This window comes from Mastigoproctus giganteus, chromosome 2, assembly GCF_048544385.1.
Source record: "Mastigoproctus giganteus isolate SK-2022 chromosome 2, ASM4854438v1, whole genome shotgun sequence".
Taxonomy (NCBI): Eukaryota; Metazoa; Arthropoda; class Arachnida; order Uropygi; family Thelyphonidae; genus Mastigoproctus; species Mastigoproctus giganteus.
In genome coordinates this window covers 228,432,886-228,446,325 of record NC_143576.1, presented here as the reverse complement: position 1 = coordinate 228,446,325, position 13,440 = coordinate 228,432,886, and the positions used below count along the sequence as shown (strand labels likewise).

The following is a 13,440-nucleotide window of genomic DNA, read 5'->3' as shown; positions in this document are numbered from 1 at the left end:
AAAATATTCCAAAATGAGCATTTGCAATTTTTATACAATAATTTTGGTAAACATGACAATTGTGGCTGAAATGTTATCAGAAGCCCTTAATTTGCTTCAGTTTATCATTTTAAATGGAAAACAAAATGAAAAGTTCACCAGGTGCAAACTAATATTTAGTTGAAACGCTTCTGGGCCTGATGACAGCAGCACGCTGTCGAGGCATTGACAAGATCAATTTCTGAAGATAATCAACTGATAGTTTGGTTCCAAACATGAATTATGGCTTCCTAAAGTTCGTGAAGGGTCTTTGGTTTCTTTCTGGCAACTGTAGATTCCACACGATGCCAACAGTTCTCTATAGGATTCAGGCCGGAGCTGTTTCCCAGCCAGCTAACAGTTGTAATGGACCGTTCTTCCAACCATTTTTTCACCTATAACAAATGTAAACACATTACTGTCGAACCTCTAATGCAGAAATGAAGCTAAAGTAACTACAGAAGTGCCTACTTACACTTTTTGCCCAATGACAAGGGGCAGAGTCGTACTGAAGATGCAGTTACTTGGCAGGTTGAAATGGTCTCTAATGGTTGGCAGCAGTTTGCCTTCCACTGTAACCAGGTATCCATTGGCATTTACGGAACCTTTTATAAACTGCAGGTAACCTACTCCGCGATACGAAATGCACTCACATATCATTTGGCTGGTAGGGAATTTCACTGTCGACACCATACAGTCTGGATGGTATTCTTCACCATGTCTACGGTGAATTGTTTGTCTCCCATTAGAGCCATGCAGATTGAATTTCTCATCTGAGAATATAATTGACTTCCACTGCTCAGGAGTTCATTTGACATGCTCCTTACACCAAATTAATTGGGCCTTTTTAATTTTTTGCGTGAGGAGGGGCTTCTTCTTAGGACGACTGACTACAAGTCCATTTTTAAAGAGGAGTCTTCTGACTGTTACTTCACTTGTTACCACTCCTTATTTTCTTCCCATTCTCTTTTCAGCTCAGACAAAGAAGCTTTACAGTTTTTAAGGCATAAGCACTTCAAAATGCGTTCCTGTTTTGGCATAGAGACTCATTTGTGTCCAGTTTCTTTTTACCTATCAGCAGAACCAGTATTCTTGAGTTTTGAAAGAAATCTACTCACTGTCTACTGATTACAAGACACTCTAAGCAATATGATCAGAAGAACATACTTCCTCAAGAAAAGGAACAATAGCACTCTTTCTTCATGGCTTCAACTGCACATAACTCTCCATCCTGGCACAAGCAAGGAATGACTACAACTCTTGCAAAGCATGCTTATATAGCTGAAAGTAACAGCTGATGCAATATTACGTCATCACCTACACGTGTCAATGTTATCTGATGCTAATGCTAACCTGTAAGAAATATTTGCCATATACTTACGTTATTTGTATGACAATTACAATTTTAAGGGGTGATACACTTCCTTTGAACACCAGTATATATATACAGTGGATTCCGGTTAATCGGGAAATCTTAAAAAACAGAACCCAATTGAGAAAATAGCCAGAGTTTACTTTGCTTAATTGGGACAATATGCCATTTAATCCGGACAGGAGACTGCATCACTGGAAATTACCCTATGATTGTCTCCGACCGTACCACGTTGTTCGGTTGGATTTCTGGAGGTCACAACCATAAAACAACAAAAACAATTACAGTCACCTGTTTATTGGGCTTTTCTGTTAGTGCAATCTATCATAAACGGCTAGTAAACTCGATCTTATTGAATTTGCGATAATACCGACATTTCTGTGGGTTATTATAGCGAAATGTGTTTACACTTCCATGGAATCTTCAGTCATATAAAAAAATAAATTTTCATAATCTTCTCTTCATTCCTATTTTGTAAAGTTTCGTAACTTGTTACTCCGTTCTCACTTGTGCGTATCGTGTTACTTGCAATTTGTGTGCCGTGTTTTTTGTTATTGATTGCTTATCTTTTTACTGTTTTAAATTTTAACCCCCATCCATGTCAGTGAACAGAAATGTCAACTAGTTCGTATGTATATATTACAGTACATATTAATTATTCCAATTATCACGTATATTCTTCTGATTTTCATGTATTATTTAGTTTTTTAATTGGTAAGGTAATAAATTCGTGCTTAATATATCTTTGCTTTTATAGCCTGTGGATAATATTCCTCCTATTTTTGCTAATTAGAATCACTGTTTAATAGTATTAAAATTCAATTCACAAACGTGATCACAATGACCAGTGCTTACTACACATTGTATAGTGAATGGTACTTTACTATGGCATGTCCATCTTAATGTGATTTGATTGTACAGTGAACCAATTGCAAAGCGGGGGTCCATTGCATTTTTAACTTTTTTTACGTGAAACTTTGGATAATTGGGGCAACCGCTTAATCGGGCCAAAATGCACTAGTCCCAAATAACCGGAATCGACTGTATTATATATATATATATATTATTATTATTATTATTTTTTTAAGTTGGTTCTTTGAAAACAGTGGTATAGAATATTGGCCAGTGCTCAAATCAGGCCACCAGAGTGCTGTTCTGGTTGATAACATTAGCCAACACGATTTTCACCTCCAAGAACTTAAATGCTATTTTTAACCAGTTTTTATGCATAGATTTCAAAAATCACCATGATAGTTTCACATCACGTCACAGTTATTAAATATAGAGAGACATTTTTATTTAGAGGGAAATTGGCATTTACCTCTAAATAAATATGCTAACATATGCCAATTTCGTATAATCTAGCCAGTAATGTATGACATACTTTTATTTTAACAGACATAAGCTAATTTTCTTAATTTTTAGCAATCGATTCTGGTCTTGGTTTCCTTGTGATAAACATAATCAGACTTTTACCTATGGTTCTTAGGTTCAAATTCCAATGCAACAATTTACAATTTGAAGAGAGCACACAGTTTTTGGTGAAGATTTTTGTAGAATGCGCCAAGGTTTTCCAAGTATTAACTTGATTGTGACACATTCTCAGGGTTGTAAAAATATCCTCCAAACATAAACAGTCCCTTGAGAGTAGGAGTGTTTGGCCCGCAACCCTTGCAGTAGGAAAAGTTTTTGAAATATTTTGCTACAGAGGACAGTGTGTGCTTTTGCAAAGACATTATTGGACTATTGAAAGAACTAGGTGTGCATAAGTGAGATGAATGGCATTTATTTATAGATTCCTCAAAATTAAGTTTAAAAGCAGTTTTGCTTCATAATGGCATCGAATTTCTATCAGTTCCTGTGTTTCATTCAGTTGGACTTAAAGAAAGTCATGAAAGCATGTCTAAGGTTCTACATGCTATAAAATACCAGAATTATGGTTGGAACATATGCAGTGATCTTAAGGTTATTGGTTTGCTTGTTGGTTTGCAGGGCAGTTTCACAAAATGTTGTCTTTTGTGTTTGTGGGACAGCTGTGTGAAAGAAGAACATTATGTTGTGCAACATTGGGACAAGCAGAACAAGTTCATACTAGGATAATGTAATGTAAAATATATTCCTTTATTGCAATCAAACAAAGTTCTTCTTCCACCCATGCACATAGAACTTGGATTGATGAAAAATTTCTTGAAGGGACTAGATAAAGAAGGTAACAGATTTGCATACTTGAGAGGTGTGTTTCCTAATTTATCATATGCCAAACTTAAGGAAGGAATTTTCGTAGGACCCCAAATTGGGAAACTCCTGAAAGATGATGTGGTTGAAACCCAGTTAGAGGAGGTTGAATTGGCAGTTTGGCAATCATTTAAGGCAGTAGTAAATGGTTTTTTTGGTAATAGGGAAGAAGAAAACTATGAAATGTTGGTGTCTAATTCACTTGAGTGCTTCAAAAACATCAGCTGTCGAATGTCATTGAAAATTCATTTTCTCCATTCCCATATCAAATTTCCCCCTGAAAATCTGGGAGATGTGAATGATGAACAAGGGGAATGGTTTCATCAAAATATTTCCATGATGGAAAAGCAGTACTAAGGTCGCTGGGATCCTCTAACGATGGGGGATTACTGCTGGTTTCTTGTGAAGGAGAGTAAGCAGGAATACGAGAAAATCCCTTAGTAGCAACCATTTTTAAAGACAATTACAGGTATGTTGATTATATATTATTGAAATAACTATTTCGCTATGATTTATGATATTTTTCTGAAGTTAAATGTGTTATAAAGAACATATATTTTTTTACACTTGTATTACAAACTTGAATTATATGTATATATCCCTTTATTTTAACATTAAACATTGGTACATCTTTTGATGTAGACGTGATAGACTTTTTATGGTGATTTTCAGAATTAGCAAGTTTATTTCTTCCAGAATCGCATATTTTCATTGCTAAATATGTGACAAAAAATATTTTTTGTTGGCTATTGTAATTTAAAAAATTAAACTTATGTTTAAGGTGTTCTGATTCTTAAACCTCCAAAAAAAAAAAAGTTTTTCAAGATGTGAAGATTTACAAGTTTGTGCATATTCATAGTTGATGATAGCATTCACATGTCAAACTTAATGCAAAGTTACATATAATGTTTTTGTGTAGATAAACTTTTAACAAAAATACTTTAATTTTGTTTTTGTTGCTGAGTGTTATCTTTCTATTTGTTAATATTTTCCAATTTGTGCACTGAGAATATCTCATTTATATGAAATTTCTGTTACCATATAAAGATTTTTTTTATTAAATAGTATGCATTGGAGGAGTGAGATTGCATAAACTTTGTTACTTTTATTATGAGGATGAGACAGTACTTTACTACATAGTGGTAAAACATTTAATGACTTCATTGTACAATAAAAATTGAAAAATATTAACAGCTAACCATAAAACTTAAGAAGCCCCTTACCAGTTGGGATGTGGTACATGGAGAATTTCTTCAGATGACTACCACAAAATGAAGGAATGATGGTGGCTGTATCAGCTGGCTCGGAACCCATTAATAACAGCAATGCTAAGTTTGAGGAAATAAAACTTAAAAATATCATAATAATAAATGTCTACCCATGTATGAAATAATGAAAAACTATAAAAAAAAAAAAAAGGTAAACTGCAGCCATTATCAACCCACTGCAGGATGGAAGCCTCTTCAACAGTTCATGCTGAGGAAAATGGACCATAATCTGCCAAGGTGGTCCAGTGTGGGTTGGCAGATCGACCGTATTCAGTAGTCAGGGGCTTGAACCCCGGTCTACTCAAAGAGCATGTGCTACTGCACTCCCGTTCCTGATCACTCAGCTACGGATCCTATATGTAGACAGACTATTATTATTATTATTTAAAATTTTTATTTCCTGAAATTTAGCATGGGTGTTATAGATAAAATCTGAATAACATCGTGTGGCTTCTGCAAGAATTTCCCATGTAAAGTTATATTAGGTATAGCTTTGCATGAGATTCTTGGGTTCTTCATCAGTGGCATATGAAAATTAGGCTATTTGCAGTTACATTTTAAAAGTTAAAGATGCATAGCACATGTTTGATATTAAATAGAGTTATTAACATCACTCACAAATGTGAATTTCCCTTCTGACATCAAGAGAGATGACAGTGAATTAATTGTAACCGTAACAGACTATAACTTTAAAACAGTTTAATTTTACATTACTGATGAAGTCCTGAAGACTTGGGGTAACCTTACTTTGTTAATATTTTTTAATTTAGATTGTACAGAGAAGCCATTACATTTTTTTCCACTATGCAGTGAACTGCTGTCTCATTCTCCTAATTGTCTGTCTATGTAACCATGTTCTTTGCTACCACCTTCGAAGTACTTTTATTATGTTACGCATTTTAATTCCTGGTGAGCAGTATTACAACTTATAAAGAACATTGTTTAATTGTTGATTATATTAATTAATATTAAAGCTATCTTTGAACAATTTCCATGTTTCTTTTGCTTTGAAATTTGAATGTTTTATCTGTTAATTTTATTTTTGGGATGGGGGGGGTACAATATTGGTAACATTACTGTCACTATGAAAAGGTATATCTTTATTAAAAGATACTGTTGAGTTAGTCATTACTTAAATTTACATTATTAGCTTATTCAGTAAAGTTATTGAAATTGATGTCTTGTTCTTATTTGAAATCTACTGATTTCCTTATTCAAACAACAGCAATTTTCAGTTCTCAGTGACTTATTGACCCTTACACTTTTAGTTTTAATTGATATGGTTACTTCACCCAAACCATTGGAATGATGGTGGCTTTGACTGATTTAAATTTCCAACCCCCAGTTCTACTGGAACCAGCTTCAGTTTCTGTTATAACATTATTTTCGGAAGATAACACCTTCCTCTTTTACTGTTGCAATGTTATCAGTTCAAATCACAGGTTTTTAATTTAATAATATTTTAAAAATTATACCAGAAGCAGACCATGATGAATTACTTAAATTTCTTATAAGTTTACCACTATAAAAATTGAGATAAACATACCCTTGGAATGTTGGAATTATGTTCAGGCCACAATTTTTGTATTGCATTTTCATTTGAGAGAGAATTTATTATAACTGTGAGTAAAATTTTTCTTTTTCCACCATTTGTAAACATTAGATATGTGTACATTTAAAAAAAAAAAAGCTCTACTGACATTAAAATATTTTTACTAATGTTGTATTTTCAGAAACAAGTCACTCACTTAAGGCCAATGGGTTCATGACAGATGATTCTGCACTTAATGGAGAATTTAGGACTGGTGATCAACTTGGAAATACAACAAATTATTCTTATTGCATTTCATGGCTCCTTGTAGCGGTGGTTGCAGTTTTCTTTTTTGTGGTTGGCATGCTTTACATGAATGTCAAACAGAAGGACCCCCATGCTCTGACTGTTAAAAGTAAGTTTGATAAGAAAAATATGGAAATATTAAGAGTGTTAATTTCATTACATATTTGAAAATAGACTATTGCATACTGATTCATTTTGTTGTTGAATGCTGAAATAAATAATGTTTCATTTGTGTATATGCAGGGTCATCAAGAAGGTGAAAAAGCTTTTTGAATTCCTGTGTTTTATGATGTATTTGAACTTAAATTGGTGGTTTGGAGTTTATTCAAACAAAAATATATTTATTAAGTATCTTGTGCATCCAAGATTGTTTACAGATTGATTGAAGTTTGCTATAATTGCAGACAGTGTTTCTTCAGAGATGTCATCCATAGCAGCTGTGAGTTCAAACTTAAATCTTCATGGTATGTGGATTATTCCTGTAGTTATTGTCCATCTGAAAACCCCACAGAAAACGAACACAGTGATTCAGATCTGGTTAGTATTTTGGCCAAGGCCATCCAGGCATGTAATCCATGATATTGATTAGAGATGCCCCTGTCATTAAAATTAACATTTTAATGACAGGGGAATAAATATGTGGTTTTGTCCTATCCCATTGTAAAAATGTTTCTCCCATGTTCACCACATGACTTGAAGAGTTGGACATAGTAATTTTGAAGGAGTTTCAAGTAATGTTCTACATTAATTGTGTCATCTAATAATAGAATAGCAATTGCTTAAAAAACGGTACTCACCTTGAATAAATCTGCAGTGGTATATTGAGAAGAGGTGGTTAGTATTTAGTTGAATTGTTAGCTAAGAAACTAAGGGGGGAAATGAAGAAAAACGGAATTTAAAATAAGCTCAAGGAGGTAGAAGTGTACACATCCGATCCTTGGTTGTCATTGAAGAGGGAAGAAGTTGAAAGCTTGAATAAAATAATACGATGAGGCCAATAGTCATTACGAAGGACTTTCATTAAATAATAACGTCTTCAGTTGGCAATTGAATGGGCAGAGAACACGTGTTGTTTTAAAGGTTTAAGTTTATACTCTCGTGATGCACTTTTTGACACGTGGGAAATTTAACCGTCAACTCACAATTCATGCCCAAACCCACAATCACACCTCTCTCGTCGACTCTGCTATTTCCATTATTGAACTCAAATCTAATTATAGAATTCTTCAATATGAAACACTCATGATTGAATGGTGTCGACATCATTCTAATCTTAAAATTATTAACGCCAAACTCCCCTTCAACCTTTCACCAGCTTGGCAACTGAATGACAGTCTGCTGTCACCTCCCCCCCCCCCCCAAGAAGCATCTTCTGACCTTCATTTGTTGAAATGATCACTAACACCAAGGTTCAATCTAGCTCTGATCACTAAACACTACCAAATGCCATTCCAGCATACAATTGACCTGTGCATGACAGAAAATAATCATAGAGAGGAGTGAGAGGCGAGCGATTCTGCGGGACTCGTTATCACAGTCCTGCTTTCAGCAAACAATTATGAACTGTATGAGGGGTTGTATGGGGAACAACAGTATTCCTGTTCTAGGCAAAAGTGATTGATCTATATGCCAAAGATATCTATTGGATATGCCATTCCTGTCTTTTCATCTTTTCTTCTTGAATGTCTGGTATGCCTGGTAATTGTGTGTATTTCCTTTTCCCATTGTGGTCAACACCAGTGAACTATCAACACCTTTTGTCCAACTTGTTCAGAAATAGTGCAGAGCAACAGTCTGCTTTCTCATAAGCTACCAGTCTGATAGCTCAAAGCCCATCTATTGGACATGCAGAGCAATTTGTCTTCTCTTGACATCTATTCTACAACTGTCTTTCCTCAATTTGAATTTATATCCTCTCAGGCAATTAATCTGGGCAAGAGGAAGAATCCCATCAGCATTGAGCTTTCTCAAACCGTTCAATGCCTTATACACCTCAATCAGATCACCTCACAGGTGTCTAGTCTCCAGACACTATAATCTGCAATATTTAAGCCTTTCTTTGTAAGAGCAACCCTTTTTTCCATTCACTTATCTTGTTGCCCTTCTCTGTACTTGTTCTTGCAGCTCTACATCCTTCCTAAAAAATTAGAGTGAACAGAGTTTAGAATGATTAACATTAATGCTAATCATTCTAAATTCTGTTCGCTCTAATTTTAAAACTGACATGAACAAATATATGTTGTTCGGTAAAGTGTCATTGGTAATTCATATGCTGAATAATACAGTGATATCTTGGCAACTGATCAACAAGCGATTTTCATTAACATATATTTTTTTTTATATCAAGGTTAAAATTGAAGTAAACAGAGTACAGGAATACAATAAATTTTAATGAAGATCTTTCAGAAACTTTAATTTATTGATGTAAAAAACAGTAATTTAAACTCTAGAATTTGTTCACAATGTTATCTCTCCTAATATTATCACCAACTTTAGTCAAAATCAGATCACTGTTTTGTAGTGTTCTAGCTTCTCTTTCCTATATGGTAGACCAGAAACTTTTCAGATACTTTTCATAACTGGATCTGTTGCACCCATCATATATTTTACCCATTGTGCAGTTTTTCATCTTGTAAACAGTAGTCCATTCGTTTGTGGGTTGGAAACTGTGGAAGTGATGGAAGCGAAAATACCAGGGGTGATCATTTAATTCATAGACTGGTACAAGATTTTATGTTTACTGCACAAATTTTCCCTAACTGCCACTAGAGCCACTCTCCCTGATCACTAATTAGCAGACTCTGTGTGCACATACTAGTACTTGTCGAGCTAGTGTTGCATGAAGAGAGTTTTTAGCCGGGGGGGAGGGGGGTCACTGACAATCATTTTGAAGCAAGTATCACATTGGACATATAAATTGGACAGCGATATGCAATTCATTATTGTGTCAGATGGGGCTTAAATGCATCGGAAACAGTTAAAGGGATGAATGAAGCATATGGTAATGAGTGTCTTGGTAGGACGGCCATATTCCACTTTGAACTTTCTGGTGTGAAGTGGTTTCTACATCAAGACAATGCCAGTCCCCATACAGCTAATATTTTATTGGCAGTGGTCACTGCTATAAGTTCTGCTACATTTCCTTTATTTACTGGACTTAGCCTCGTGTGATTTCTTCCTGTTTCCATGTCTGAAAGCTCTGGAAGGCAAGCATTTCGCATCTGACACAATGATGCTTCCTGAGCCACAATGGAAGCACTTCATAGTCTTTTGAAAAATGGCTTGCAAGAAGCATTTCATGCATGGGTATGATGGTGGAGAAAGTGTGTAAAGTTCAAGGGAGAGTATTTCGAGAAGGAGAAATCCACAGAAGATTCAGATGATGACAATTAAGATAAGGCCTTGCACCAGTCTGCAAATTAAATGATCACCCCTCATATAATAGAAGACTTAATGGTTAAGAATAGAAATTCAGTTGAGGAATGTAATAAATTTCGTAAATCATAATTAATAAAATGTTTATAATTTAACAGCAAAGCAGAAATTTTGACATGAGCAGCTCAGGTTGGCAGGACTCCTCTCCATTTGCTCTCTGAAGAGAAGGCAATGCTGTTGAAACAGCTCTAATAGTAGTACCTCATTACAAATAATGGAGAGTGTCTTTAGAAAGGTATTAACATATTTGAGGTGTCAGCATTATCAGAAAACAAATTTTTTTTCCTCAAGTAAATTTCAATATGTTTAGCCTGTTATAAAACAAGGGTGGAACCCCTAGAGTTTTAATTGGTATTACCTCTTTTATTGGTATTACCTCTTTTATTGGTATTATTTATTTATTTTAAAAAGAAGCTGTTAGGTGTATTAAATTACTTTATATTTTCTTGTAGATATTTCTTATCCAACGTGTGGTGGATTGACTCAGGTGAGTACATTAATAATGGGAAAATTTACAGATTGTTCCAATTTCAAATCAGTAATTCTGTTAGTGATATTTAGCATTATTATCAGATTTTATCTTTTTTTAACCCTAGCTAATAATCTTACAATCGTGTGAAATGTGAAAAATTATTGTAATATGCTTGAAATTATTATTTTTGTTTCTTAATTTATTTACTTTTTCATCAAGGAATAACTGAAAATAACAACAGTAGAATGACCTTTGATATGTACTGCTGTTTAGTGCAAGAATTAGTCATTGAAAGAGTATTAGTATGAATAAAATATTATATTTCATATATTTACTGGCATAGGCTGTTCTATCAAAATGGGATGTAAGATTTGCTCCCTCCTTGTTGATTCCATTGTCATTTTAAGCATGCAGTGTTACATGCTGTCAACCTCCCCCTTCTTAAATATAAATATTAAAAAATCTTGTAGAATATGTCAGTGTAAATTTTAATATTTACTCAGTAATCTTTTTAATTTCGATATGCGTCAGTGATTATTTTTTAATTGAAATAGTATAGCCATAATAAACTCACATTGTTCTACAAAATATGCCACATGCCTGCCTGTGTATAATTTTTGCATAGAATTTGGTTTCTGCTTGCTCTATAATGCTGTGTTCAGTGAATGTGAAGTATTTGTAATTTATTATTATTATTTTTTTTTTTTTTGATAACATAACTGCTCTTTCTAAACATACTATTTTCTTATTTTCTAATGTACATCAGAATAATGAATGTAATATACATCATTCTAAGCTGTTCCTTGCCTTTTCCCCAAAAATATAAAGCGTAGTGTACAATGTAATGACACACCAGCATGTGTGACTTCTTTGCCATGCCTGCTGCAGGGTTAAAAATATTTTATTTTAATGGACATGTGCTAATACAAGAGTGAGAAGAGAGAGACAGCACCAATATAAAATATTACATTAAAATTACAAAACTGTTAAGCTTTGATTTGTGTGATTTGTACAATTTACAATGTACAGTAGAATGTCAGTTATCTGGAATAATTCGAAAGGCTGATTTTTTTTTTTTAATGGTAGTATTTGAGACAAATGCTTATTATGTTACGAGAGTATTTCTGTTTGTTTTTTTACATCTTATATCTGGTCAAATGTTGGATTAGAACTAATGGGTTTTCTAGGAAACCATGAGTGATAAGAGTTTAGTTATTCGCTTCCGTGAACCTAATTTTCTACGACATATTTTGTTCTCTTCATTTCATATTATGTTTAGATTAGCTCCAGATTTGGTAAGAATAATATCGGCCCGAAACTGTGAAATTTATTATTTTTCTCAGTTTTTTATGGTAAAATGTCAACAAAAAGAAAACGTGTATTTTAACAGTGCAACAAAAAACAGAAATTATTAATAGAATTAAAAAAGATGAAATTTAGGAAATCTAGCCAAAGAGTTTAATGTGGGGACTTCAACTATTTATGTCATCAAGAAAAATTCCAATGCTATATCAGAATTTGTCAACTATGGATAGTGAAGGAGGATCTAGAAAAAAGACAATGTTGAAGCCTGAAAATGCTGCTTTAGAACGTGCACTTTTTTATTTGTGGTTCCTTCAGAAGCGAAGTTCAGATGAGCCAATGTCTGGACCAGTGTTGTGTGAAAAGCATTAGATTTTAATCGAAAATTAAGAGGTAATGAAGATTTTAAGGCAAGCACAGGTTGGCCGAAAAACTTTAAATTGAGACAAATGTGTGCACCAGGTTTTAAGATGAGAAAAGAGTGAGTTACAATTGCTGTGTGCAAATGCTACTAGGATGCACAGATTGTTCGTGCTCATTATCGGTAAGTTGAAAAACCAACAGCATTTAAAAATCTTTCTAATTTTCCTGTTTCGTATAAAAATCAAAAAATTGCCTGGATTGATGTTTCTGTTTTTCGAGACTTGTTTATAATTTTTTTTATTCCTTAAGTTAAAAAAAGACAGAAAAACCACAAAAAAAAAAAAAAAAACTGGGAAAGTTTTGCTTCTATTATATAATGCACCTTCCCATCCATGCGAGAATGACATTAACAGCATTGATCCAAATTTTCAAGTTTTATTTTTCCCACCAAATGTGACTTCTCATTCAGCCTTTAGACCAAGTCATTATTGAGACTTTTAAAAGGTTTTACAGAAAAAGGTTATTATGATGTTTGCTTCTTTCTGATGAAGGTATCATTTTGTTTTATAAAAATTTGAACATTTTGGAATCAGTTTTTATGATTGCTGAGGCATGGAACAATGTTTCTGAACTAAACTTGCCCATGGATGGCGAAAAATCAGGCCAGAGGCTGATTCAGGAACAACGTATGGTGAAAATATTCGACCGAACTCACTTCCAAAGGAAGAATTTGTTAAAATTCTTTCTGTCATTCCTGGATGCAAAGATTGTGATTCAAAAGACATCGATGAATGGTTTTTATCGGTTGCACCCGATCAAGAGTTTCAAATGTTATCAGATGACGACATTGTCTCTGCTCATTTGAAATAAGAAACTTCTGGGGATTTTAGTAAGAATAGGAAGTTCCCATCAAAGAAATTTCAGGGCCAACAAGTAGCGAAGCTAGTACGGCATTAGAAACAGCACTGAAATGGGCAAAAAACTAGGAAGAATGGGTTATAATCAAATTGATACTGTTAAGGAACTTGAGAGATTTAGCAGCAAAAAAAAGGTCACAACAAATGAAACAAAAAACGATTGAACATTATTTTAAAAAATTACTTAAAATTTTTCCCCCCAAAATTTGCAGTAAAATACC

The 13,440-nt window shown here is 33.9% G+C and overlaps 1 protein-coding gene across 1 annotated transcript in view; it reads left to right on the top strand.

The window, feature by feature from the left end:
- The window catches only part of LOC150090213 (uncharacterized), a 184,786-nt gene that overhangs the window by 29,193 nt on the left and 142,153 nt on the right, over nt 1–13,440 (top strand). The window contains exons 2-3 of the mRNA XM_090390206.1: nt 6,627–6,839; nt 10,618–10,652. Of these exons, the coding sequence (XP_090246332.1) occupies nt 6,627–6,839; nt 10,618–10,652 (248 nt within the window). The remainder of the gene's footprint in view (nt 1–6,626; nt 6,840–10,617; nt 10,653–13,440) is intronic.